The sequence below is a fragment of the Ptiloglossa arizonensis genome, chromosome 8 (genome assembly GCF_051014685.1).
Source record: "Ptiloglossa arizonensis isolate GNS036 chromosome 8, iyPtiAriz1_principal, whole genome shotgun sequence".
In the NCBI taxonomy this organism is placed as follows: Eukaryota; Metazoa; Arthropoda; class Insecta; order Hymenoptera; family Colletidae; genus Ptiloglossa; species Ptiloglossa arizonensis.
In genome coordinates, this window is record NC_135055.1 from 19,514,509 (window position 1) to 19,541,178 (window position 26,670).

Consider the following 26,670-nt stretch of genomic DNA (forward strand, 5'->3'; position numbering starts at 1 on the left):
CCGGTCGGAAACACACTTTATATTTTGGAGTACACGAATTACGATCGAACGTACGAGTAAAAATTGGACAAGTAACGGCGGGTGCTAGCACCCACCGCGCCAGGGGCATGCATAGTCGATAAAATCACGGTTCCGCTCCGATTACCGTGCATTCTTTCAAACGCTGCGAAAGGGGCCAGTAATCGAGTCAAATGGAATCCGATTTTGGAACCCCTCGTCGTTTCCAGCAGCGGTGAACAAGCGTCGGGGTTGGGTGTCGAGATACCGCGCTCGAAATTGTACCGGCGAGGAGAAGCGGAGGACCGTGAGAGTCTTTGAAAAAAAAAAATCGATGTTCACGGTGGATTAAGTAAAAATTGCAAATCGAAGTGGATACGTGTCCAACGTTCCGCGTTTCGTTCGTTTCTCGCCAGTCGATACGCGAGAGAAACCGTGCGTCCGAACTAGATGGAAAACGAAACGCGAACGTCGAACGGAACCGACAATGACAAATTCCTTTTTCATTGCTGGAAACGCGCGACAGCTGTCGCGGTATATTTTTATCCAATGCTTTCGTCTCTCCGGCGCAATTTGCGAAACGATTAATAAACGTTCGAGCACGATGATTAATGCACCGACAGGAGTGAAAATGATCCTCCCGTAGAAAAATAGCCATCGTTGGTTCGGTAACTGAACGAAGGGGAACGAATAAGACTATATCGAGGTTCGATGTAACGAATATCGAAACGTTTGCTTTCTTTGGAACAAGCGATCTATTTTAGAATCGAAGCACCGCGAAATCGGAGATCGATATATCCATGGATGGATCTCGAATCGTTGAGATTGTTCAAACAGGATCGCGGACGAGAATGATCGCGATGTTAATATTGTACCGTGTTCTCGCGACGAAACGGGACTTTGTTTTCTTTCGTCTGTCGCGCTTAATTAGTTACGCGATCGGTGAATGCCTCGCGAGAATTTAGGTCGCTCTCCCACCTAGAGGACGCGATCGAAAAAATGATCGGCTCGATGGTTGTACGAACGTGAAACCCACGAGCTGTGATCCTCTCGATTGTTTCGATCGAGGGATTTAAGTACGAGAACGGCTTTATTCGCGAGTTTCTTTCAACGTGTTCGTTATTTAACGTTTAACGGTATTTTATTTAAGAGCCTAAAATTTGCAAACACGACCGTCGAGTGATCATTTTTCGATCGAGACGTCTAGGTGGGAGAAACGGCATTATTAGTGATTCTTTCTCGACAATCGTATTGTTCTAATGATCTAAAGGTTCGACACACAACAACAACAATATTACTCGCTATTTCCCTCGACCACAGTCCCATCGTTCACGTAAGTGGAAGAAGAACTTAACCCTTTGCACTCGAGACTTCTTTGCTACTAGAAACCGACGCCTCGAGAGAATTCTCTAAGTAGTAAAATTAATCTGAAATGGAACATTTTTATACACTTCGCATACATGCGTTCACACTCCACAAGAACGTAACATTTCAATTCCAATTTGAATTGCAAACCTCGAAGTTTTATCGAAAATAGTACACTGAATTAAGTGGACTCGAAGATCTCCTCTTGAGTCTAAAGAGTTAAATATTCGACCAGCGAACAACCTCTATCGCACGTCGAGTGCTCAATTTTCAATATCGCCCCGTAAAAGTACAAGCACCCATCCACCCACACTCACACGCACACACACACATACGTACGAGCGTTAATTTTTTCGATCCACTCTCGTTTAGGTAATAGAAAAGCCTTACGCGATCGTAGATGCTGCGTCGCGTGAAACATGCTCGCTTGAATCCCAACAACGAACAATAGCCTTGCAGCAACGGTACTCGTAAAAGTCGGGTGCACCGGTATTCTACAGCCGTTAAACGTATTAGCCGATAAACAACGCGGTCGTCACGGGCCGTTAAGCTGGTCGAGCCTCGAGAAGAAAAGGCGACGCGTGCTAAACGATCCGAATTCGCGACGCGGAGCTTTTCGTAACGGTGGCCTTTTTTTCTCGCGTGTACAGAGATTTCTCTCGTTTATTTCGTTTATTTCGTAACGATCATACCGGGCACGGATCGTTACTCGGAACGGTTATTGCAACGGAGTGTACGAAGCGCCGAAGCGCTCGCCTAGCCTGATTTATTGCCGCGTCGCACGCCGCGTTGCTTTATGAAACTACAACTCGGGCACGCGATCACCGCTTCATAATCTCCGCCTCGCTCTCCATTATTTCTGCTAATTGACCGCCCGATTTTACGATCGTTGCCGCAACGATCACCGGCCCCCCTCGATACGAGACGTTGCTCCGTGACTTTTTACGATACCCCGCATTCAAGACCAGGTGTCCACGCGCGTTATTACAATTGCGCGTTCCTCGAGAACGAGTGCGAAATAATCGATCGTATCTTTGTGACCGAGATGATACACGTGGAAAGGAAACGTGAATAATTACGAGTGGGTTCGATTGTAAGAATATTTGGGAAAGTATAATTGTATTTGTGGAAGATTGAAAGGAATTATTGTTATAATTGTGAATTCTAGCGAGATTAAGGAAAGGTACTTTTGATTGTAGGAAGAATCGAGACTCGATACACTTGATTTAAAATTACGACTTCGATTTTAAGAATATTGAGGAAAGTATAATTGCATTTGTGGAAAACTTAGGTGAACTATTGTTATAATTATAAATTCTAGATTAAGGAAAGGTACTTTTGATTGTAGGAAGAATCGAGACCCGATACGCTTGATTTAAAATTACGAGTCAGTTCGATTGTAAGAACATTGGGGAAAGTGTAATTGCATTTGTGGAAGATTTAAAGGAACTATTGTAATAATTATAAATTCTAGAGGGATTAAGAAAAGGTACTTTTGATTGTAGGAAGAATCAAGACCCGATATGCTTGATTTCGAGTCGCTTTCGGGTGATAAATCGCTCGAAAGCGGGGTAGGTAGCGATTCTTATCCCGAATCGAAACCTACGTGGATCGATTCTCGCCCGCAGCCACCAATCGATCGAATCGATGGGTCGTCGACACTGGATAAACATAAACGGTAGGGGGATGATTCCGTTACTTAACACTTTGCCAATCGAACGAGCTACGTTCGACTAGGAGCCACACACTTTTCGTAAACCACGATGCAAGAACTTGTCTCGAATTTTACGACACTCGCGAGCGAGGAGATTACCAAGGAGTAATCTGAAAAAGAGAATCAGTGTCTCACCGATACGATGCATCGTGCACGGGTACAATTACGAACGAAAATTATAATTCTACACGAATTTGTACGTATTACCGTTATTTGTTCTCTTCCACGATAGAAGATCTTCGCCGATATTACCGAGTGCAACAAACAAATGCAAGTTACCGTTCGTATCGTGACGTAACTTCGTCCAATTTACCGAAAAGTCTCTCGATGGAGTCCGATTGTAAGTACCGTGCCGTTTAACGCAGAACGGTGGATACAAATTTCCAACGAAACGAGTGTACCCGTATACAAGAACCAGGTTCGCGTGAAAATCGAAGAGCACTCCGGACTTTTCAGCCGGTAAGAAATATCTTTTTAAAAATCGAGTTTCGTGCAACGTTGGTCAATGTTACGGTTGACCCCGGTTTATTGTAAACACGACGAGCGACGATGGAACGCATAAACGAGGGAGATCGACCGATCGGTTGGCAAACGCGAAAAAGTGTCACTTGAAAACGGGTAAAAATTGCCCGTGATCGCGACACGAGGGAAAGGTTACACCGTGGCGCGACGATCGCTGAACAGGTTCGCCGATTTATGAAATTGGGCCCATCGTTGCGGATGTGGAACAACACCGACCAGTTGCCAGCCATACCTTCCGTAACGTTTCCATCCCTCCCGGAATTCGGCATTATTGTTTGCCACGGAATGAATTTGCTCCGCGCCGAGAGGGAGAGCGGAAATGGTTCAGTCTGCGACCGGTCGATGTGCATGCCAATTAACGCGACTGCAGCGTGGAAATTCGAGGCTCTGGAGAGAGATGGAGATAGAGAGAGAGAGAGAAAAGCAGGAAATTTGCGTCCCGTCTAATCTCGAACGGTCGTCGAGGTTTCGCGACATTGTCGAGCGTTTCGTTCTTCGTTCCTGGCGAAAGAACCACCGTCGACGGTCTCGTTTTGATGTTTACCGAACTGGACGCGCGTAAAGGCGAAAGAAAAAACGACGCGAAATACTTTCCTAAGCCCCCTTTCCGCCGCAGGACCGATACTCATCAGTCTGATGGCTTTCGCTTGATACCTCTGGCCAACGTTAGGCGGTGTTTTAACCAGCTGACGCGTATCCAATCCATCCACCGTCTATTATACCCCACGCGGAGAACCTAGTGTGACGCGTCGAGAAGTTTGCCTCCGAGGGTCACCCGTCGCTTAAGAAACTACCCGTAGGTGTCCAAACACGGCCGAACTTTGAGAATTTTTTTCCAGTAAATACACCGGACGAAAAATTTCCATCTTTTCGGATAGCGTGAACGTAACCGTGAGCTTCATTTTCCAATTTTTCCCGAGGGAAAATATTGCAAAATAGCGAAGTTATTCCCCTAACCCTGTTCTCCGCCGGAGTACAGACACCCGGCTGGGAACGTTCGAAATGAAAAATTCTTTACGATTCGTGAACCGGAATCCAGTGTTTGGAATCGTGGCGTAGAATTTTTCGAAAAGTTTCGATAATTGCACGAACGATGGTGGTTGGAAGGACACGGTCGTTGTCCACGAGGATGGGAAAGTATCGCGCGTCGAGGCTCGTTCGAAAAACAATGGCACCGATTGGGTGATTCGACGACGGTTTCGGTGGATCGGATTTCGATTCGTTGGTTCGCGTGACACCACCCCGATATTAACAAGACGAACGGTGGCGGTATTATGGCTACTCCTGGCATCGATTGTTTCGATTCCCCACGGCGGGCAGCGTACGCAAATATTATTTCAAAGCGTTTTCAAGTACGATCGTTCGCGCAGGGTTGCGGCCGCATCGTGACGCGCCGCGGTTAACAAAAGCGTCGCGAAAGTAGTAGGCGCACCTGAACTTGTCGTGTCTCGGTTTACCGCGGACGGAATAGAAAAATTTGCGGTACCGTGGAACGTGGACAAACCGATGGAACATATTATATAAATACACGGGACGCGTATGTAGGCCGCGGGGCTTGAGTTTCATCGATCTGCCGTTTATCTTCGTCGAAAGAAATATACGTTTCCTCGTAATCTACACGCGATAAGTGAACGACGGTTTCAAGGACTCGCGGTGTACTTAAAAACCGTGAAAAATATTCGTATCCCGATCGATCTTTGTTTACAGGGAGTTTCGCGTTATCTTCGGCGCGGGTGCTCCAAACGACTACCTTGCTCTTCGACGCATGCGCGGAGACGTCTTATCATCGACATTCTCTCGATACTCTTAGATATTGAACTATCGAGAGACGAGTTCTGTCTCGATTGCTCTGTTCGTAGATTCGGCGACAATATTCCTACTTTTACCTCTCTTCCTATTTATTCATTTAGAATCACCTACCCTTACCACAATTTTCGTCGCTCGTACCTCGATATAAGAAACCTTCCATCCCCCGTTAAACGAACAAACGCGTGCATTTCGAAGAGTCTATAACCGATATCTTCCGAGTGTAATATCGAAAAATTCTTTTCCAGCGTTCCGGAGCGGAAGATGGAATCTAGACGCGCGTAAACGGGGTTTGGGCTTTTCTCGAGTGGTCGAATCGAGAGCCTCGAATTTCCTAGTACCCGGAGAACTCGAGCGTGTCGCTTCGAACCGACTGCAAGACGAACATGGAAGCGACTAGGACGCGGCTTCGGTCCCCCCTCGGTGGGGGATAATACCTCGAGATTGGCATTCGCGGGGTACGCGATCGGTAGAGGGGGGCTCGGTGTACAGCAGTCGGTCTTCGATCCTCGACGAATCCTCGAGGCTGAAACGAGACGACGTGCTGAAAACGCCGGGTTTCGAATAGAGCGGGCGAAAGAATAGTTTTGCTCCGCGGAACGAGAGAGCATCGTCGACGATGGGGCGAGAGGCCTCGAGTTACCTCCCGCCGAGCAACCTAGAAGCCTGGAAAGTGGCGCAACGGTAGACTCACCGCGGAGTTTCGTCTTTCACCGCAAAACCGAGACCGAGAGGAAGCAAAGCCTGTCTTCGGGCTCGCCTTTAGAAATCGAAGCGGCGGTTTCGTAACGAAACGTCTCGACGTTCTTCCAACGCGTCGACGCCCCTCCCCTCCTCCTCTCGTTCCCCTTCCGCGAGTCCCTCGCTACGAGTTGGAAGACCCGGCTGGAAGCAAAACCGGGGTGACCAACGCGCGAAACGAGAACGGAAGATCGCTGGGTGTCGCCCGAGATGGGACCAAATTGGACGTTTTCGCGATCGAGAGAGATCCATGGAGAAGTATGCGCGGCAAACCGAGGCAACGGGAACGATTCAGTTCCGTGAAAGATAGCTACGGGGTGGCCGGGTTTCCGTGAGTATCCCGTACCCGTTTAAATATCGCGTTACGAAACGGACGACCGAGGTGTTTGTTTCGAGTCGCTTCGGGAGAGGCTCGTGACTCGAGAACGATGACGCGGGTCGCGTTCAAACGAAGGCAAACGATCGTGAGAATTGTTGGTGGGATATTCGGTAACGTGGACAGAGTTTCGTAGCGGTGTTCGAAGATCGAGATCGGTTAACGATGAGCGAGACACCGGTAGGGAAGCGTTTGGAGAAATTGGAGTCCAGTTGCTGTTGGTCCACGAGTCGAATATACGGGATTGACTTCTGTACAGCGTTCTGTATGTTTAATACATTCTACGGGGCAGCTTGTATAGCTAATGTATTCTGGAGACTATTCTTCGTACTTGTTGTATTCCGAGGAGCATCGTGTACGCTTGATGTATTCAGTGAGGTACTTTGTATACTTGGTACTTTTCGTAGGGCATCCTATGTACTCGATACGTTCTACGAGACACTCTGTGTACTCGGTAGATTCCATAGGCCACTCTGTGTACTCGATGTACATCGAAAAGCACTCCGTATCCTTACTGTGCTCCGTGAGGCACTATGTACACTTGGTACTTTTCCTATTGCATCCTATGTACTCGATACATTCTACGAGACACTCTGTACACTTGGTACTTTTCCTAGAGCACCCTATGTACTCGATGTACATCGTAAAGCACTTCGTATCCTTACTGTGCTCCGTGAGGCACTCTGTACACTTGGTACTTTTCCTATTGCATCCTGTGTACTCGATACGTTTTACGAGACACTCTGTATACTCAGTAGGCTCCGTAGGGCACTCTGTGTACTCGATAAATTCTACAAGACACTCTGTACACTCGGTACGTTCCGTAGAACACTCTGTGTACTCGATAAGTTCCACGAAACACTCCGTACACTCGGTACGTTCCGTAGGGCACTCTGTGTACTCGATAAATTCTACAAGACACTCTGTACACTCAATACGCTCCGTAGGGCACTCTGTGTACTCGATGTACATCGTAAAGCACTCCGTATCCTTAGCCCGTGTTCCACGAGTCACCCTGTACATTCCGAAATCGCGGCAGACGAAACAGAAGGCAGCTCGGTCCCCCCGCATACCGACAACACCGATTGTCCAGAATCGACGACGGAGCCGTACATCGATCGATCGATCGATCGATCCCAGGGATCTCCTCGTGAACGCTGTCGGCGATTCGAGGAGTCTCGCGTAAATCGCTGGCTCTCGACAGAGGTAAACCGCGCAACGATTTTCCATTGTATCCGCCGACGTTCCGCGACGCGGCCATGGACACGGACAAAAAGAGCAACGAATCGCGCCCTGTTCCGTTTCCATTCTTCGGCACCGTGGTTCCAGCCAGCCAGCCGCTACGCGCGCCGATGGAAACAGGAAAAGAGAAACAATTTTCCTAGCCCTCTCCGCGATTGTCGCGAGAACCATTTGGAAAGAGCCACCAACGGAGAGTGCCAGCCAGCCGCCGCTTTCTCCTCAGACTTCCACTCGATATTAATGCAAGCATCGGCCAATTAACGTAATTGCGTTACTCGGGCCCCCGGTTTCGTCCCCCCCATCCATCTCTCGTCCCTAGTCCTCTCTAAAGGAAGCTTCCGAGTAGCAACGCTTTAACCCTGTACCAGCTTTGATCGATACCGTCTTCGACGATAGCGAAGTACACCGCGACAACCGTCCTAGCGATGTTCTAATTCGACGATTCGATCCGATCGATCGAATCGACCGCGCATAATCTATTTTCCGAATCGTCTGTTCGCGTCTAACGGTCCAAGGGATCGTCCACTTCTCCCTGTTGCTACTCGTTTCGATCTCGTGGACTTCGATTGCGACGAATCCTACATTCGTCGAGTACTGGAACGCGAACGAACTTCGGAGCTGGGTTTTATCAACCGTATCGATAGTCGAACCAGTGGACAATACACGGGAATTTTCAACGAAACTTCTTCTTTCCAAAGGGAATATTTCCTTTCGAAAATATTGGGAAAATCCCGCGTGCGTGGAATCACCAGGGGAGAAATACATCGAATTTAATCATTCGCGCAATCTCGTCGCGTTTCGGAGCAGAACATTCACCGATAATATTTCCATGACTCGTGTCGTTCCCGATAAACATAATTGATCGATTGTAGGGACGAATCCGGCTCGCTTGTTTCCTCTCGAACAATTCGGTAAAAATGAAACCTTCGAGTTGAAAGTTTGAAATGGAATCGTTTGCTACGTTGGTGACCAGGTAACCGTACCATCCGTACAATGATCCATCACTGGATTTCGATGCTACGATGGTGTACAATTTAATCGAGCGATGAGTACGGAAATACGATAATTGGTACGAAAATGTTGGAATTTTGCTACGAATATTGTCCACGAAACGGAGTCAGAACGTGTTTCGCTAGACGAGGAGAATTCGAATTGGAAATGAAACGGGAGACGGTGAAGATTCGATCGAGTTGAGGATCGAAGGTTTCCCTCTTCGGGGCGCTGATCGTGTGAAAAAATTGTCGCGAGAATCGCGTGCGCGCGCGCGACACTTAATCTCGGATCAGACCATGGATTAGCAACGGCTTATCGTGACCGATGAACGTGGCCGACGATTTGTCGCAGCAAGGAGCGGATTAACGCTCGGTGTTCCACCTATGGGATAAAGTCGATGCTCGGGAATCGCTCGCTACCGAGCATCGCGTGCGACAAGTCCTCGATAAACGTCGCGGGACAAAAGCTTAATGATCTCCTCGTATCCCGTCCGATCTGCGGGATATCCTCTCGTTGATCGAGCTGCTTCCGAGCGGTGATAAAAGAGATATCTTTGAATAACTGTTATTATAAGCAGTAAGTAAACTTGCTGCGTGTACGGTAGATTTATAGTGGCTGCGTGGTTTGACGGTACGTAAATTGATAAAGCGACGAAATGCACAGTACGTGAGATAATTGCATCTGGATGTAGTAGAAGTAGTTATTAAAGAGATATCTTTGATAAGTGTTATTATAAGCAGTATGTAAAGCTACTGGTGTACGGTAGATTTGTAATGGCTATACAGTTTGACAGTAGGTTAATAAAGCAACGAAATGTACAGTACGCACGTGAGAAAATTGCATCTGGATGTAGTAGAAGTAGATACTAAAGAGATATCTTTGATAAGTGTTATTATAAGCAGTATATAAACCTACTGGTGTAAGGTAGATTTGTAATAGTTACACAGTTTGATAGTAGATTAATAAAGCAACGAAATGTACAGTACGCACGTGAGAAAATTACATCTGGATGCAATCTATCTTTATCTATAAAAGAGAAGTAGATATTAAAGAGATATCTTTGAATAACTGTTATTATAAGCAGTTGGTAAACCTACTGGTGTGCGGTGGATTTATAGCAGCTGTACGGTTTGACGTCCAGTGCAAAATTAATAAAGCCAAGGACCGAGAAAGAAATAAATGTACGGTACGCACGCGAGAAGATTGAGTCCGGAGTTACGACTGGTCCGTGTCGTTCAAGGGCCATTTCCTCGTGCGCGAAAGGGCGTGTGTAGAGGGTGTCTGTCTTATCTGGACCGAGCCGAATATTTCGAAGAAACCTAACTCTAGGAATAAAATTCTTCTTACGATGGTTGTTCGGTACGAAAGAAGACATCGCGTGGTATAAAAAAATTGTTCTCTTCGGTGTAATAAAAACACAGTATTCCTTTCAAAATAATGAAACCCGATCTTGAAATCTCTACCAACGACGACGAAAGTATTTACAACGCGTTGTATCCACTATCGTACCGAACAACCTTAAGCATATTTTATCTTCCGTGAAAGATGTGTGTACACATACGCTACGAGACTATATTTTATACTTTTATGTACCTTCAATTCTTTCTGATATATTCCACCGAGTCCAGATAAAACAAACACCCTGCGCATCTGTCTCCGTATAACTCCAGTCTCGATCTTCCGGATTAAATAAAATCGTTCTATCCGTTGGTACGGGACTGGAGAAAAATTTATTCTCGCATAAATTATCGACCGTGCTCGTTTCTTTTACAGGATCAACGTTCGAAGGAGCAACGCGTTTCGGAAAGTCTGAAGAACGATTTAAAGAAGACACCTACGATGGCGCAGTGGTGAGAACGAACGCGCAAACATTGGAAAAAAAATCCACAATTCGTGCAAGACGCGCGAGAAATTTCGCGTCGAGACTGAACACCGAGGGAGTTTACGAGCGTGGAAATTGTAGCGAGCAGCGAATAAAACTGTTCGGCGTTAGGTACGCAAAATCGTAATCGTAATTTTCGTTTCCTCTTGTTCGCGGGCCGAGCTCGACATATCCGGGGTATACAGAGTTCACGGGGCGAATTACGAGGGGAAACAAAGTTTCGAAATATCCCCGTTGAATTCCCAGGCTCACTCCAGGCAACGGCTAAAAATACACAATGTTCGTCGGGCAAGAGAATCGCGCGTCGATCGTACCGAATTCGTTCGAGTAAATACTCTTCGCGAGTTTCCAGGTACGCGTCGCGAACGAGGACGAGGACTCTTTTTTCGAAATTTTAACCGGCCGATGAACCTCGAGCGAGCCAAGATTCGATCTTCAAATGAAATTCGTTTCCCCGAAAAGAGGAACGAGACTCGAAATTTTATCCCAGTAATAAACATCGAGTGAATCCCCTACCCACGGCGATTCATTTTCCACGTTTATTCGACGGAACGGTTAACTCGGAGCTTTCGTTTCTTCGACGCGAAATATAATTTCGTTTTATGACTCGAACCAACGGGGAGATATTTTCAAAAATTGCACGGTTCGATGTTACATTTTCATTAATTTCGAGAGAAGAAGAAAGAAACGATCCAATGATATCTTTGGCTGTTAATTAGCCCATCGATCGTTTCACGAGCGGTTGAACGTCCACCGATCCTTGAAAACGGTGGTGCTCACCGGAAATAAATTCTTCGCATCGTTTTCACCGGAGTACGTTGTCGAAGAGTCGAACGCTCCGTAATGACAACGGTTATAGCGTAAAACGACGACGAAAGAAAATAGTGCTCTTACACGTTGGAAAACACCCACGTTGAACAAATTACACTTTTTATCGGGGTAAAAATTTTTACTCTCCGCCACGGCTGGAAAAGAACAACGAGGCGCGGATGGTGGAGAATGTCTCTACGCGCTGTTCCGGAAACGATTAAATCGGAGGGGGGAAGTAGTCGAGGTGGTGGTTTAACGTCGTTCGAGGGTAATTCGGCCGTGAAATTCGACGGTGTCGCGCGCGACAGTTTCGACTGTCTGAGCTAAAACGCGAGCTGCGAGCTGACGGCCGCAGGAGAATAGCGAGCGTAGCGGGCTAAACGCGGAAATTAATTTCCGTGGTTGGAAAATTGCCACGGTAGGCCGACTCGAGCATCAACGGGGCGGCGCGAGATTGCGCCGAGAAATCGTTGTCGCGTGCGTCTCTTACTCGCGACGAACTAATTCCGGACGATAATCGTTCTCTACCAATTGTACCCGGTGCCGAGAGAGACTCCTGTCGAAAAGTTTCCTTTGATTATTCCACGAAAGCTCGAGATACCGATGTTTGTCGATTCGAAAGAGAATCATTTACCTCCTCTGTTTATCAGGACTACTTTCTTAGATTCGAATAGAATGTAGAATACCTCAACTATATTGAAGTATAATCGTTATCTACCAATTGTACCCGGTGGCGAGAGACTCCTGTCGAAAAGTTTCCTTTGATTATTCCACGAAAGCTCGAGTTACCGATGTTTGTCAATTCGAAAGAGAATCATTTACCTCCTCTGTTTATCAGGAATACTTTCTTAGATTCGAATAGAATGTAGAATACCTCAACTATATTGAAGCATAATCGTTATCTACCAAATGTACAAAGGAACTTGAAAGTCCTGTCGAAAAGTTTTCTTCAATTATTCACGAAAGCTCAAGCTACCAATCAATTCGAAAAAGAATCATTTACCCCCTCTGTCTATCAGGACTACTTTCTTACATTCGATGTGTAGAATACCTCAACTATATTGAAGTATAATCGTCACCTACCAATTGTACAAAGTGACTCGAAAGTCCTGTCGAAAAGTGTCCTCCAATTATCCATACGAAATCTCGAACAATCAATCCCAATCAATTCGAAAAAGAATCATTCACCCTCTCTTAGACTCGATACGTAGTCTACCTCCCAAAAGAATCATTAATCCCCTCCTCGTTCGTTAACACTTCTATCCTACACCGAAGATACGTATCTGAGTTAGGTCTGGGTTAGATCCAGTAAACCTATCCTAGATCAAGACACTTATCTCTAAATTTGTTCACAGGTGTTCCAACTCGTTCTGTATACCTGTCACTGGTTCCAGTTTCCCAGATTTCGACGCGAGCTCGAAAAAAAGGAAAAAAGAGAAGAAGAAGAAGCAAAAAAAAAAAGAAAAGAAGACGCTCGCGCGTCGTAACGCTCGCGAACGAGGGAAAGAGCGGAGACACGCCGCCACCAATTCGCCCAACCCCTTCTCTAGCGAATTATTTCCGCGTTACGCTGCTCGTAAGAACGAACAGACCCGCGGAATTTTAACGAGTTTCGTGCAACTCGATATAACCACGGCGCGAGGGGTGGAGCGCGTCGCGACGTCGACGAGGTCTACGCCGCCTCCGCCGTCCTCCCTGTCGGCTCGAATCTTTCCTACCTCTTTGGAAAACCCGTTTTCCCTTCGGCGTAACGTCGCGTCCTTCCACCAGGGGTATTCTCCATCTCGTTTCATCGGCGTCGGGACGCTCGGGACGCTTACGAAGGGAAAGTAGCGATTCGCGACGACGAACCAGCTCCGAAACGGTTACTCACCGCTCCGTGGAACTCTCGATTTAATTAACTAATTTATATCCCGGATGTCTCTGCTCCACTCCCCTAGTGTTATCTCGTTCGATTCGTTGCCACGTTTTTCCACCTTGAACACCTTCTTTCGTCCACCCTCTACTATTCTAAAACTCCACTGCCCTTTTGGAGATATTCTCTACTTTTGGAAACATTGATCACGGTGGTACGACTCCGTTGGTAAATTCCGTACGAATGTTTCTTTCTTCGATGCTTTCAGATCCAACGAGCCGAGTCTCGAGATTGAAACAATAAAACGGAAATTTGTGAGGTTCGAAAGAAACACTGGGAAGAGAGGGACGGTGGGAAAATATCGAGAGTGTAGTGAGTCGTCCTGGGGATGGACAGGGTACTCGAATCCCGACCAGAGATACTCTTGCTTTTTCTCTTTTATCTTTTTTTTTTTTATTCCACTCCGGAAGAATATTGACGTTATATTAAATCTCGCCAAATCGGGAGAGTGATTTATCGCTGGCCGGAGAGGTGGATAGGGAACAGGAAAAGGAAGAAGAGAGACAAGAGCTCGAGCAGATGGACGAATTGATAGATAGACGGGAGGCGCAATGGAAAAAGAAGAAAATTCACAGACGAACGGAAGACGAGGGCAGAGTGAACGATCGGGGGTGGGGGGATTGGAAGAGTCATAAATTCTTCCAATCACCGACAAATGTTACCAATTCCGTTGCTCGGCTGCTAGGAAGCCGAGGCGAGCTGCGTCGCTGCATTCTGGCTCGTCTGCGCCGAATAATCTGTTTACAATCTATACACTTCATCGATTCGACAGCACGCGCCTACCCGTATCGAAGGAACTTTTATTCCTCCGTGACGCGGCAAGAAAACATTTTTTTTTTCCCTCGTCGCCCACGAAACACGGCAAATTGCAGGAAGGAAATGTCCCTGTCCGGCCATGACGAACTTATTCAACACCAGTGCGCGGTTCTTCGGATCTTTTTCGACCCATCGTGTCTGTAAAATAAATTATTCTTTCGTAATTGGAACTATCGCGATAGGTACGATTGTTTGTCTCGTGTCGTAGGTTATTAAATTAGAAAGAGTTTCGTACATTCGGAACCAATTTCGAACGAACCAATTTTTTGAGAAAACTTCTTTCGAATAATCGCAAATCGAAATCATTTCGCAACATTTGCACAGATCTCTCGAAAGAATACGCGTGGTCGATTTATTATGCACGTCGGTCGATATGCAGAGCGAGTTTCCATCGTATCGTAGTATGCTAAATCTAGTAACACTATGTACCGTCGGTTAATCCTTCGCACTATGGAAATGCTTCCACATTGTGTTTCAGCAGCTCTGGATTATATTGAGAATTTTGTGAAATGTATTGGTTACTTTTGTGGATAAATTTAAAGAAACGGTAAAACGTAAATATGGTGTTCGTAACGAAGACGTTTTTCGGTACTAATTCTACGTCTTTTAATTAAATAGGTATTTTTCTTCGTGCTTTGTATTTCATATTTTTAGCGGACAGATTTGCCGCTCCTTTGTCCAGGCGGAATAATCGCAACGCGGCAAGATCGAATCGATTGTCGGAAGATCGAATATGAAATATTTCCCTACGAACGAGAACTGATTTACCGCGTATACGTGCGCTCGTTCGAGATAAATATCGATCGTTTTCGAAGTCCGCTTGCAGGGGTTATCGATGCCAATATCGAAAGACACATAACCGCAGAGACGTAGACCGCATACATCCGTACAGCGATATCGAGGAAAGAAATACGGAGGATCAGCGTTTACGGAACATGTTAATAAAGTCCGAGATCAATTCGAGCGGTAGAGCGTCGTTGAATTCGAGATCTTTCGTTACTCCAAGACGTCGCATCGATGAATCTTTCAACGCCGGTACCCGAAAAGGTTTTCGTCCAGAGAATCGTCTTTATTCAATGCTATCCGTTATGTCGCGAAACGATAAACGCACGTAAGAGTCTAAACATGTATTTTGTCAACGATATTTCTGGCGCGTAAAGTTTTCCTAACCTTTACGCGTCAAAAACGCGTTTACTTTTTCCGGTCTATTTTCGCAAGTAAAGACGCGCGATAGCGCGGGACTATCAATGTACCGATCATGTTCGAACAGAGCGAAACGTTTCCGTTTTCGTTTATTTCCGGTTCGTCAAAAATCTCCGATCGAGGGAAGCGGGTAAAAGAAACGTTGAACGCGATTTCTCGATTTGTATCGACATCGGGTTAGGTTAGTGTCGTTCCGAGACTCATGGTCGGTTCGTTATTACACTCGACGCCCGTATTTACCGGCAATTGCGAACGACGAAAGATCACCCTCTTCGTTTGCATTCCGACCGATCCAACGTAAACACGACTTAGAAAAGTCTGCTCTTGGCACATCAAAGAGACGCGGTCGAGTCAGTCCCGCGCTACTGTTGTTCGCAAACAGATCGACCGACACATAAGGCCGTCGGCATTTTGCTCATCGATCGACTTATTTCGCCCCCACCGAATTTACTCTCTCGAACGTTTGCAAAGAAATTCTTGCGAACGCGAGTTACGGCGTAAACGATTGTGTCGCAGCGATGGAAAGCGTGCGAAACGATCTTCCCTAACAGATCGATTCGAGCTGCCACTCGTCTCACGATTATCGACTTTCATTTTGCGTGAATTGCGCCAAGAGATCAAACTTTACTAAAATATCGGTCGCGAGTAGAAATAAAACAGTTCAGGGTAAGCACCTACGATTAATTTTATTGTTTTAATCGATAATGTATATACATTAGATGTTACACTTAACAATTCACCGTGTAGACACGTTTTACAAAGAATCGCGTATAAAATAGTCGCCTCTGTGCATAACTCTTTTCATATACACATGTATATATCCATACTCGCATGTATATAATACAATTACATTTTACGCAGAAATCAAAGTAATAACACTGTGGAACCATCAACTCTGTATTGCCCTCGAGCGATATTACAGGAACGACCGGAGGTACACGATAGAACACAATCTGTTCGTGCGTTGAAACGCAACTACCGAGCTTAGGAATTGTGTAGAATTTTATTGAAAGCATTGTAGGAAGTTTCCAGATCGAAAATCAGTTGCCTTACTTGCGTGTCCGACAACTCGTCGGACGCGGACATATTGTTAAGAGTTTGTAGCCAGTTTGCAACTTTTTCTTTGCCTTCGAAATCGCTTGGCAATATACTGAGACGATTCATAGTATCCATTAAATCTTTTAGGTCCGGATGTAGCTGATCCATAGCTTTGATTTCGAGCCGCAATTTGTCCATCGATGTAATGAAAAGGGAAACAATGTCTGCGATACATTTCGACGTGTTGCCTTTATCGTCCTTTATTGTGATCGGTCTGTCCTCCTTGATCCTTTCCAGTGCAGCTGGACAATCCAAACGAAATGCTCTTGCAAAAGCATCTATGGTAGGAAACTGTTCGCTTTGCACCTGATTATAGAAAGGCGAGCATTGAAATTACAAAACTATTTCTTCTACTTATTAGTAATCGAAAGTACCTGTTTAAAAGCTGCTCTGTATTGCACCAATAGTTTGCTGCAGGCGGCTGTGTATTCTTTCGGTGTCACACAATCTCTGATGTAAGCTTTCTCTAAAAGTTGTAACGTATTTACAACCGCGTACAAATCTGCTTGATTGTCGTGTTTTTCTCTTTCCCTGGCATTCTTGTAAAGTTTCACTTCTTCGTAAAGTTCGGGTCGATCTTGAGTTATCGACATTATTATCCACCACACTATAAAATGAAATCTGAGATAAGTTTTGTTAGTTCCAAAAAAGTGAGGTTAGGTACACTAATAATAATGAGTGTGAAAAGCTATAAGAAAAGAAAATATCTTGATACAGCTATTGATTAATAACACTGATTATTACCTCTTATATGTATTATAGTACAAACTTACTGACACATAAAGTATTAAATATTAAAATGAAAAAAATAATAGAAACTAATAACAAGAATTTGATGATAGTTTAATCGCATACCTCTCTGCTATTTATGACTGTACTTGATTTTTCAACGCAGAAAATAACTGTAGCACGTGTTTAAAAATAGTTGCATTCGCAAAAATTAAACACTCTTCGGTATATTGACGTACATTCAATGATACGTATTAAACAAGGGAACGTCAGCCATCTGTAGGGTGACACAACTTTTAAAAAACTAATCTACTTTACCAGCAGTGCATGCAACATTAGCAAACGAGATAAATTTATAAACAAAATTAAAACGGGCAAATATTAATATTGTTTGGTAATAGATTTATTAGAACATTTTGAAAAAATAGATAACAAAATTACTACGATGTAATATATACTGCATAATCAAAGAAACTAGAAATTATTTTTCTCCTTATAATTATATAATTCGTATTAAATCAGCAGATATTTTTTTCTAATATTGCGACTAACGTTAAAGTAATTAATAAAATAACTCAATGAGAAATATTCATCGTACGTGGCGGTACAATAATGGGTAACGTGAAAATAGTTAAATCTCATTGATAAAAATTTTAATCAATAAATAATTTTTCGATGACGTTAGGTTTACCAAAGCGATCTCTACAAGACAAAATCATTTTTCCTGCAGTGATACACGGACAGTCAAATTGTTTTATGACCGGTCGTTTAACGCATTCGACTCTTGTTTTACTTTCTTCTAGATTGGTTTTCTCACTATTAGTTGTTATATTAATATATGTTACATGTAATATTAGCTCCTTATCGTCTAAGACTTCCCAGGGAGGGAAAATTTCTACTATACTTGGGGCCTTCAATTCAATTTTACCTACTATTTCGGGAATTATCATGATCTTTATAGACCTAGGAAATTTATTTTCTTCTCTCCAAGGCAGAAGATTCAATGGATCTTCCATCGTGATTCCTTCTAAAAATTGTCTGCTAAAACGAGTCACGCATGTTTTTACGTGAACCGCAACGCATGGTAGAGAAGTATTGTTTTTCATTGCTTGTTTAATTTGGTGCCTCCATATACGTACAAACGATATTTGTCTATTAATCGCCGATTGTAATTTTTCCGATAAACTTCCTCTACAATGCAGAAAAAACAGAAATATTTATAAATTATTCTGACAACGATGAGCAGTTAATAATAGTTACCTCTTTGGTTTTCTCTTTTTCTTGCCAAAATCTAATAAATTTAAATGCATAGATGGATCTGGATCCGTTCTTTGAGGCGATTCTTGCGTACTAATCACAATTCGAGATTCAATCGAGTTATTGTCCATCGGATCATTAATTTGCGATGAAATTTGCGATGAAATTTGAGAAATCTTTTGAGAAAGATGTATAGCGCGTGGTGGGAATTCTTCCGCTTTCGAAAAAAAAGTTTTATCGGAATCTTTGGTAGACGTTTGCGAACATATAGAAGCGGGTTTAGAAGGGAGATGGGTTAAATTATACATTAAATTATGGTTATGGATTTCTACAATAGATACTACATCTTGCGTATCCGCGTCTTCTATCCGAGCGCTAAGATTTTCATCGATATCGTGTATATTTACAAAACTTGTGCAATTGTCATCTTCGTTGCTAGATTCTATTTCCATTTTTACCACATCTTTTATATCCTTTGGGCTGTCTTCGATATTTAATTTTCCTTCCGAAACCAAGGAATCGGATACAATAGAATCTTCTGAAATTCTAGAACTTTTACTTTCGAAAGATTCTAACTTATCATTTTGAAAACTGTTTTCCAACTTTCTTATCAGTTCAAATTGCTTTTGACTAGACATGATTTTGTATTTGTTATCCAAATACTGCGACTGGACTAATTCGCGCGACGTTTCTGTATTTACATTAGCGTCTATGCAACTACTTTCTGCTTTATTAAAAACTGTTTCTGGCAAATTTGTCTCCTTCAACTTTTTTCGCCTGTTTTTACGCGAATAAGAGTTTTTATCAAGAACAGGTGACACATTCGTATCGTGTATTTTTGTACACGTAGAAGTTTTTGTACTCGTTTTGGCACACTTATTCTCAATTCTATCTAGAGCTTTTCTGGGAGAGCTTTCATCTCCAAACTTTCTTCGTCTTCTTTTATACGAATAACAGCTTTTATCTAATACAGGCGAGGTGTTCGTATCGTTTTCTTTAACAGAATTCGTACTAGTCTCGAAATTAAATAAATTTCTCTTGACGTTCTCCTTCTTCTCAATGTTCGTACAATCGACTTTTTTGTACTTATTATACTCTGCAGAAACATTAAAAATTTCTTTATTAATTTGACTTCCAGTATTGTTCCAACAGGTATGTTCACTATCGTCTATAGTGTTACCGTTTGAACTATATTTTCCCCTAGTTCGTTTCCGTCGTGTACCGAAAATCGGAGATCTTACCGTGCGTTTAGTCACGGATGATCCAAGAATAGGAGACGTTTGGGACGACTCGTCCGAGTCGAGAACGCGGTTTTTGTGAGTTTCGATCCAATTGCGTACAAATTCATTTTTCTTCGTGCTCGGTATTATCGCTACGTTACGATCGGTCAACAATACACCGTTCTTTTGTTCATGAAATTGCTTAACTACGTCTAGGGTTAGAATCGATTGTCCAAAATTCAGTTTCCTCACGTGACTCGGTTTCTTCGATTCGGAACTGTTACTTTCCCCAAGTTTCTGCATTTCTGTTTCGTTCACGTTGAAACCTGAGGAAGAATCAAATTATTGTAATCGTATATTGTGACATATTTAGATCACGCTATAGAAACACGCACCATGTGTATACGTATAGCCGCCATTTCTATATTGTCATGGAAACACGAGAAGAACGAAGCGTAAAAAGCGCCACTCTCGCGTACGGGAGGAACTTGGACATTTTAAACGGTTCGCGCCTATTTATTAACAGTAGACACTCTTAGCGATATTGCGAGCAAATGGCAATTCGAGAATTACAAAATTTTGTATTTTATTCCACTCTCGAGCATAATCACCATCGGCGGAAGTGCTTTCGAACGCTCGTATTACATTTCCGGTTCGTTCGATCGCGTGCATCGAAGTTAAGAGGGAAAAGTAATTAACGATAATCGTGGTAACTCCGTAACGAGCCGAGAGAGGGAGTACCGTTGACGAAACTTTCGGTGAAAATTACTAATTCGGTTGAGACAAGTCAAGTTCGTACTACTGTCCTTTAGTACGCGGATCGTCTGATAGAGCGAACCTTGAGCGTTTCGTACCTATTTCTGTCCGACGATTTATCATTTTCAAGGGTAGGGAACAAAGATTCTCGAACAAACAGTCCCCGCGACGATTTCCAGTGTTTTCGAGCGATTGGAAGGAGCTCGACGCGGACCTCGACGATATCGATTGACAGTTCCCGATAATTTCTCAACGTAACGCGAAAAATTACCGCGCGTCGAAAGAAGCACAGGCGAGAAAAGATTTTTTTTTTTATACAAACAACCTCTTACACACCAACTACTATTCTACTGCTCCAACATTTCTTTCCTAATTTCACCGTAATCTTCTGCTTGAGTAGTACGAGACTCGAAAGAATCATGATTTTACTATCCGCGGACCCGTATCGCGATTCGAAATTCCCGCCGCCGGGAGTCCCCGCGAATCGTATCGAGTTCTACCCGGATCTCCCGCGGGTCTCCGAAGACGATCTCTCCGCGGTTCAAGATTTCGGGAATGCCCCCTTTGGCGATGGTTTCACGATCTCTCGCGTCGATCTCGCGAACAACGGAGGACAGGGTTCGCTCGAGGCGGCGTTGAAATCAGAATCGGTCGAGAGAGGTCCGGTTCGTGCACGCTGTACAATTACCGGGCGGCGAGTGTCGAGGAACCCCCTTTTATATTAATAGTCGAGATAGTAGCCGAGCGTGTAGCGCGATAGGAGAGCGGGCGATCGCGTACGGGCGGAGGGGGGCAAGGGAGAGTCCCGGAGGATCCGTGGAGGGAAGCGCGTACCGAGAGGCTTTACTCGGGCGGAGGAGAGTCGGTGGTTCGCGTACGAGAGGGACAGCGTGAGGGGGATCGCGAGGACCGAGAGCACCGAAAGGGGGGAACGGAGACGGAGCGAACCAGAGAGTGGATCCAAGGGGGACGTTCGAAACGATAGATAGGAGGACGGGATACCGTGGACGGACCCCTTGTATCCACGGTTGCTTCAGTTTCAGTTCGCGATGGAGACTACTTGCTCCTTCTAGTGGTAGCTGCCGGTCGCACATTCTTCGGCGAGGGCGAAACAGAGGGAGTGAGGACTTGTGTGAGAGAAAGAAAGAAAGAAAGAAAAAAAATAAAACAGAGAGAGAGAGAGATATCAAGGGGGCAGAGAGCGCGCCAGAGAGAGAAATATTCGAAACGTTGCGATCGAAACGAGAAAGAAAACTCTTCAATGGGGATGGTAGGAACGGGCGCGAAAGAGAAATTCGCAACGATCCCGTCCAAGGACCGTTAGAAGGTAGAATTCGATCGAGCTCGGGAGAGGTTACCGTGGGATCGTTCGGGGCTGTGCTCACGGTACGGAAGCAGGAAGAGAAAACGTTGCCAATTTCGGTGTGGACGGGCTCGCTGATAGAAAGGTTTCGGTGAAACGACGTCCACGGATACACCGTGTACGTGGCCACGGTACGAAGGTGGCCGGATGCCGGGCGGTGCAGTGCCGTTCGCTCGCTTCGCTGAAGAGTGACCCGAGAACAGTAACAGCACCAGTAACAGCAGCAACAGTAGCAGTTTACCGCAAATACCGTACCTGGGCGCGTGTAAACGTCGTGCATCCAACGACCGGTGTACCCCGAAAGGACGAATCGCACGATCGACACTTGTCGATGTCCAATTGGATCGCACTCGTAAGAGAGATTTCTTTTTCCTCAGCTTCGTTTCCTGCTGCATTCGGTAAGATCCTGACGCGCGCTAGGTGCGAGCGAACAGAGAGAGAGAGAGAGAAGTTTGCACTCGTTGGGTGGATCTCGATTGGTAGAGATCTCGAGGAGCTTTTTTATTTCTTTTTCTTTTTTTATCGATCGAGAGAGATTCGAAAAGTTTGCACTTACTGGGTGGATCTTACTCAGTAGAGATCTCGAGAAGCTTTTTCTTTTTTTATCGATCGACAGAGATTCGAGAAGTTTGCACTCGCTGGGTGGATCTCGCTCGATAGAGATCTCGAGGAGCTTCTTTTTTCTTTTTTTTTCTTTCTTTATCGATCGAGAGAGATTTCAGAAGTTTACACTCGCTGGGTGGATCTCGCTCGATAGAGATCTCGAGGAGCTCTTTTTTTCTTCTTTTTATTTTTCTATCGATCGACAGAGATTCGAGAAGTTTGCACTCGTTGAGTGGATCTCGTTCGGTAGAGATCTCGAGAAGCCTTTTTTTCTTTTTTTCTCAATCGAGAGAGATTCGAGAAGTTTGCACTCGTTGGGTGGATCTCGCTCGGTAGAGATCTCGAGAAGCTTTCTTCTTCTTTTTTTTCTTCTTTTTCTTTGTTTCTCGATCGAGAGAGATCCGAGACTCGCGACAAGGGTGCGCACCGCAAGCTTCCCTCGCGATGAAAATCCTCGCGGTAAGAAAGCGGCCCGCGTCTCGGCTCGCAATTGTCCCGTGATCGGTTCGCGCGTCGAGCTCCGTCGTAAATCGCGTTGTTTAACAACCCGGTAGCCGCGGTGAGGCGCGCGGCTGTAAAACACTTGTCGCGTCGTTTCGTTATCTCCGTTTCGTTTCCCGCGGCATTTGTAGGCGTTTGTGTGAAACCTCGTAAAAACGAATTGTTTACGGGCATCGGCTCGTCTCGCGCGCACGCGGAACGAAATTCCCGAGCGCCTCGCGTTTCAACGTGTCTCGATGACGATCGTTGATGATTCGTCCAAACGACGAGTATTCTCGTTCTCTTTTAAACGTGGGAGAAAACCAACGGTCCTTAAGGGAAGAACGAACCTTCCTTAAAGAGTAAAAAATTAGAAGTAACTTACCGAATTAACTTACGAATGGAGCACGATCTACGACGAGTACATTGATTTCTAGAAACTTGTATCGAATCTATATTCGTATCCAATTTAAAACGATTCTTTGTTGGTAATTCGTCCAAGCGACGAGTATTCTCGTTCTCTTTTCAAAGGTAGGAGAAAACCAGCGGTCCTTAAGGGAAGAACGAACCTTCCCCTCGGAGTAAGCAATTAGAAGCAACTTACCGAATTAACTTACAAACGGAGCACGATCTACGACAAGTTCATTGTCTCTGATTTCTAGAAACTTGTATCGAATCTATATTCGTACCCAATTTGAAACAATTCTTTATTAGTAATTCTCGAAGAGAACGTAAACGTTTGGAAGTACGCGCGACAGATACATTTTCCCTTCGACGCGAACGCTTCGAAGGGTGATTCCGTCGTTCGAGTTACGTAACGTCGATACGTTTGGAAATCGTCGATGAATTTCGACGCGTCGATCGTGGATCGATTTCTCTCTCTCGTACGGAACTGGCGGGGTTCGTCGAACAGGGGGAACGAAAAGGTAGAGGGCTCGATTCGGGTCCAGGAGGAAGCAAGAGCGAGACGGAGCGCGCGAGCGGGCACGGGACGGCGTGCGAAGCGGGACGACGTTGTTTGCACTCGTGACGTCACTCGCAATTGTGGCCACCGACGAGAGACGCCGAGAATGCACGCGCGATTACGTGCGCGCGCGCGCGCGCGGCGTGCTCCGAAATACGGGATACGGGATCGGGGAACCGAGTTCGCATCGAGCGAATTACAGACACGGGACCACTTCACGCTTACCTACTTCAAAATAGGAGGATTTCGTCGTTGGATTACTCCACGAAGGGAAATCGATCGTGAATGTAGAAATTTCGAACAATTTTGAACAATCGAAAGCTACAGGGGTGAAAAGTACTCTTTTTTTTCGATAGAGAGAAGATTGGGGTAAATTTGTTACTTGATCGAAGCTCGAAAAGATTGCGTTCTTTACTAGTCACCGAATCCCTAAATTAGTCACGATACTTAAAATAATATTTCACATTTGATGATTTTTTAAAATGTCCGTACTCTCTCTTGGTTCCTCACCGAGGTATCTAAATCCGATTACCAGGGATGGTATGTTTTCCTTTGTAAATAAATCTACCGCGATAGATACGTAAAGAAACAGTTTTCATTGTAACGGTTTGGAGTTAGAATGAAAATTCTGCTTGATCGTAGGAAAACGATAAGAGAGGCGAAGGGTTAAAAAAGACCCGAGGAAAGTAACGAGGTTGAATACGATACTAGCGAGTCCAAGTGGAAAAAGTTCGTCGAACGAGTCCCGAACGGACGAAACGCGAACATCGCCGAGAAAGAATCGGGAATCGTCGGTGATCATTACCGTGGCAACGTTCGTGACGATTTCAATTTGTTAGCTTTCGAGGAGTAGCGATAAGGAACGCCTCTCGTCGAGGCCACGGCGACGTCTCTCTCGATTTCTTTTCGAAGGGCGGTGAACATTCAATGGTAAACGATCGCGATACGGAGGATCGGGTACCGTGGGGCCCCATGGAAGTGGCACGAGGCGACTACGAGGTCGTCGACGTACGATCCGTTTCTGAATCTTTTCTGCGTGGACGGGCAAATTGTCGAGACGTTCGGTTTCCGGCGTCGAGACACGCGTCGACGACGCCGACGCTCGCCAGGACCGATACGAGATTTTCTAACGGTAGCGAGCGTCTCGTGTCGCGATTATTGTCATCGAGTCTTCGATCGGGTATGGTCGGAAGCTGAGAAAATTACTTCCGGATCGAAGGGAACGGATAGTTGTGAACTGGAAATTGAATTGTCGGATTAGGGGGATATATATAGGCGGGAGTTGGAAAGTTTACATTCGAATTAAGGGGAATGTACAATTAAGAGACGGAAAGATGACTCTTGAACTAAGGTGAATACATAATTGGAAACTGGAAATACGACTCTTGGGTTAAGGGGATATATATAGGCGGGAGCTGGAAAGTTTACATTCGAATTAAGAGGAATGTACAATTAAGAGACGGAAAGATGACTCTTGAACCGGGGGGAGTGTATAATTGGAAACTGGAAATACGACTCTTGAAGTAAGGTGAATGTATAATTGGAAACTGGAAATACGACTCTTGAGTTAAGGGGATATATATAGGCGGGAACTGGAAAGTTTACATTCGAATTAAGAGGAATGTCTAATCAAGAGATGGAAAGATGACTCTTGAATTAAGGTGAATACATAGGAAATACGACTCTTGAATTGAAGGGATATATATAGGTGGGAGCTGGAAAGTTGACATTCGAATTAAGGGGAATGTCTAATCAAGAGATGGAAAGATGACTCTTGGACTAAGGGGAATACGTAATTGGAAACTGGAAAAATGACTGTTGAATTAAAGGGAAGGTATACGCGAGAGACAACTCTTGAATTCCGGGGAATGTACTGTTGGGAGATTAAAAGATGACTCTTGGGTTTAGGGGAATGTGTAATTAAGTAATGGAAAGATGACCCTTGGTTTAAGAGGAATGTATAATCAGGAGCTGGAAAGATGACTCTCGACTTTAGGGGAACGTAGAATCAATCGAAAAGAAGACTCCCGAGTCTAAGAGAAGCGTGCACATCGCGAAAAGTTCGAGTCGGTACAACGCTGTTCGATTCCTTCCAGAAGTAATCTTCTCAGCTTCGCACAGTACAATTACGCTTAAAAGGACCGCGAAGGGCCTCGAGTAACTCTTTTGGTCGTAGATTACAACCTCGTAGCCAACACGACACCCAATTCCTCTCGGAGGTAATTTTTCGACTTTCGCGCAGTACGCGTGTACTCTTTCTCTCTCTCTCTCTCTCCGTTCCGAGAAGATAGACAAACGCATCACAAGGACCAATTAGAAGTATCCCAACCATATCCTTGTTCCCACTCTCCGATCGTCCACACTTTACACGCGCAACACCGCTCCCATGGCCGGTGTTTTCGCGCGACAAAGGGTCCGTCCCGTTGATACGAAAATTATATTGCCATTATCGTCTGGTATATTTTTTTTTTTATTTTTCGCTTCGAGCGCGTCTCCTCGCGCACCGTGTGTGTGTACGTGTATCTCTCTCTCTCTCTCTCTTTTTCTCTCTCCCTCTCTCTCTCTCTCTATGTCTGTCCCCAGTAGACGGATCAACGCGTCAACGCGCGAGCGACGGAGATATAGTTTTTGGGATCGGAGCCGTCGCCGCGACTCGTTACGGAAGATATACGACACACGGTGGAATTAAACGACGATAGACTCAGGAAACGGTGAGCCTTCTTGTACGAGACGCGATTGCGCGGAGGAGACCGCGAGAGGACACCGTGACCTGTGAGCGACTACGGTGACGAGGCGTTTCAACAACGACGACGACGAC

General features: G+C 45.0%; 2 protein-coding genes across 6 annotated transcripts; one reads left to right on the forward strand and one right to left on the reverse strand.

Annotated features, from left to right (window-relative positions):
- Nucleotides 1-16,049: 16,049 nt before the first annotated feature.
- On the reverse strand, nucleotides 16,050-20,247 carry Vps28 (vacuolar protein sorting 28). 5 transcript variants are annotated; one of them, XM_076319023.1, is made up of 4 exons: nucleotides 18,470-20,012; nucleotides 18,138-18,400; nucleotides 16,855-17,081; nucleotides 16,050-16,786 (listed from the first exon to the last, which is right to left on the reverse strand). In XM_076319023.1, the coding sequence occupies exons 1-4, from the start codon at nucleotides 19,987-19,989 to the stop codon at nucleotides 16,367-16,369; spliced, it is 2,430 nt and encodes an 809-aa protein (XP_076175138.1). In that variant the 5' UTR covers nucleotides 19,990-20,012; the 3' UTR covers nucleotides 16,050-16,366. The 5 variants fall into 5 exon arrangements, with proteins under 5 accessions (XP_076175138.1, XP_076175136.1, XP_076175137.1 ...); XM_076319020.1 differs by lacking the exons at nucleotides 16,050-16,786; nucleotides 16,855-17,081 and adding an exon at nucleotides 20,082-20,247 and having other exon boundaries at nucleotides 17,603-18,400; nucleotides 18,470-19,562; nucleotides 19,647-20,012; XM_076319021.1 differs by lacking the exons at nucleotides 18,138-18,400; nucleotides 18,470-20,012 and adding an exon at nucleotides 17,336-17,477 and having other exon boundaries at nucleotides 16,855-17,087.
- A 614-nt stretch (nucleotides 20,248-20,861) lies between these two features.
- On the forward strand, nucleotides 20,862-26,660 carry LOC143150689 (uncharacterized). The gene is made up of 5 exons (XM_076319137.1): nucleotides 20,862-21,107; nucleotides 21,195-21,332; nucleotides 21,428-21,574; nucleotides 21,774-22,203; nucleotides 26,436-26,660. Exons 1-5 carry the CDS (start codon nucleotides 20,862-20,864, stop codon nucleotides 26,549-26,551), a joined length of 1,077 nt encoding a protein of 358 aa, XP_076175252.1. The 3' UTR covers nucleotides 26,552-26,660.
- Nucleotides 26,661-26,670: the final 10 nt, after the last annotated feature.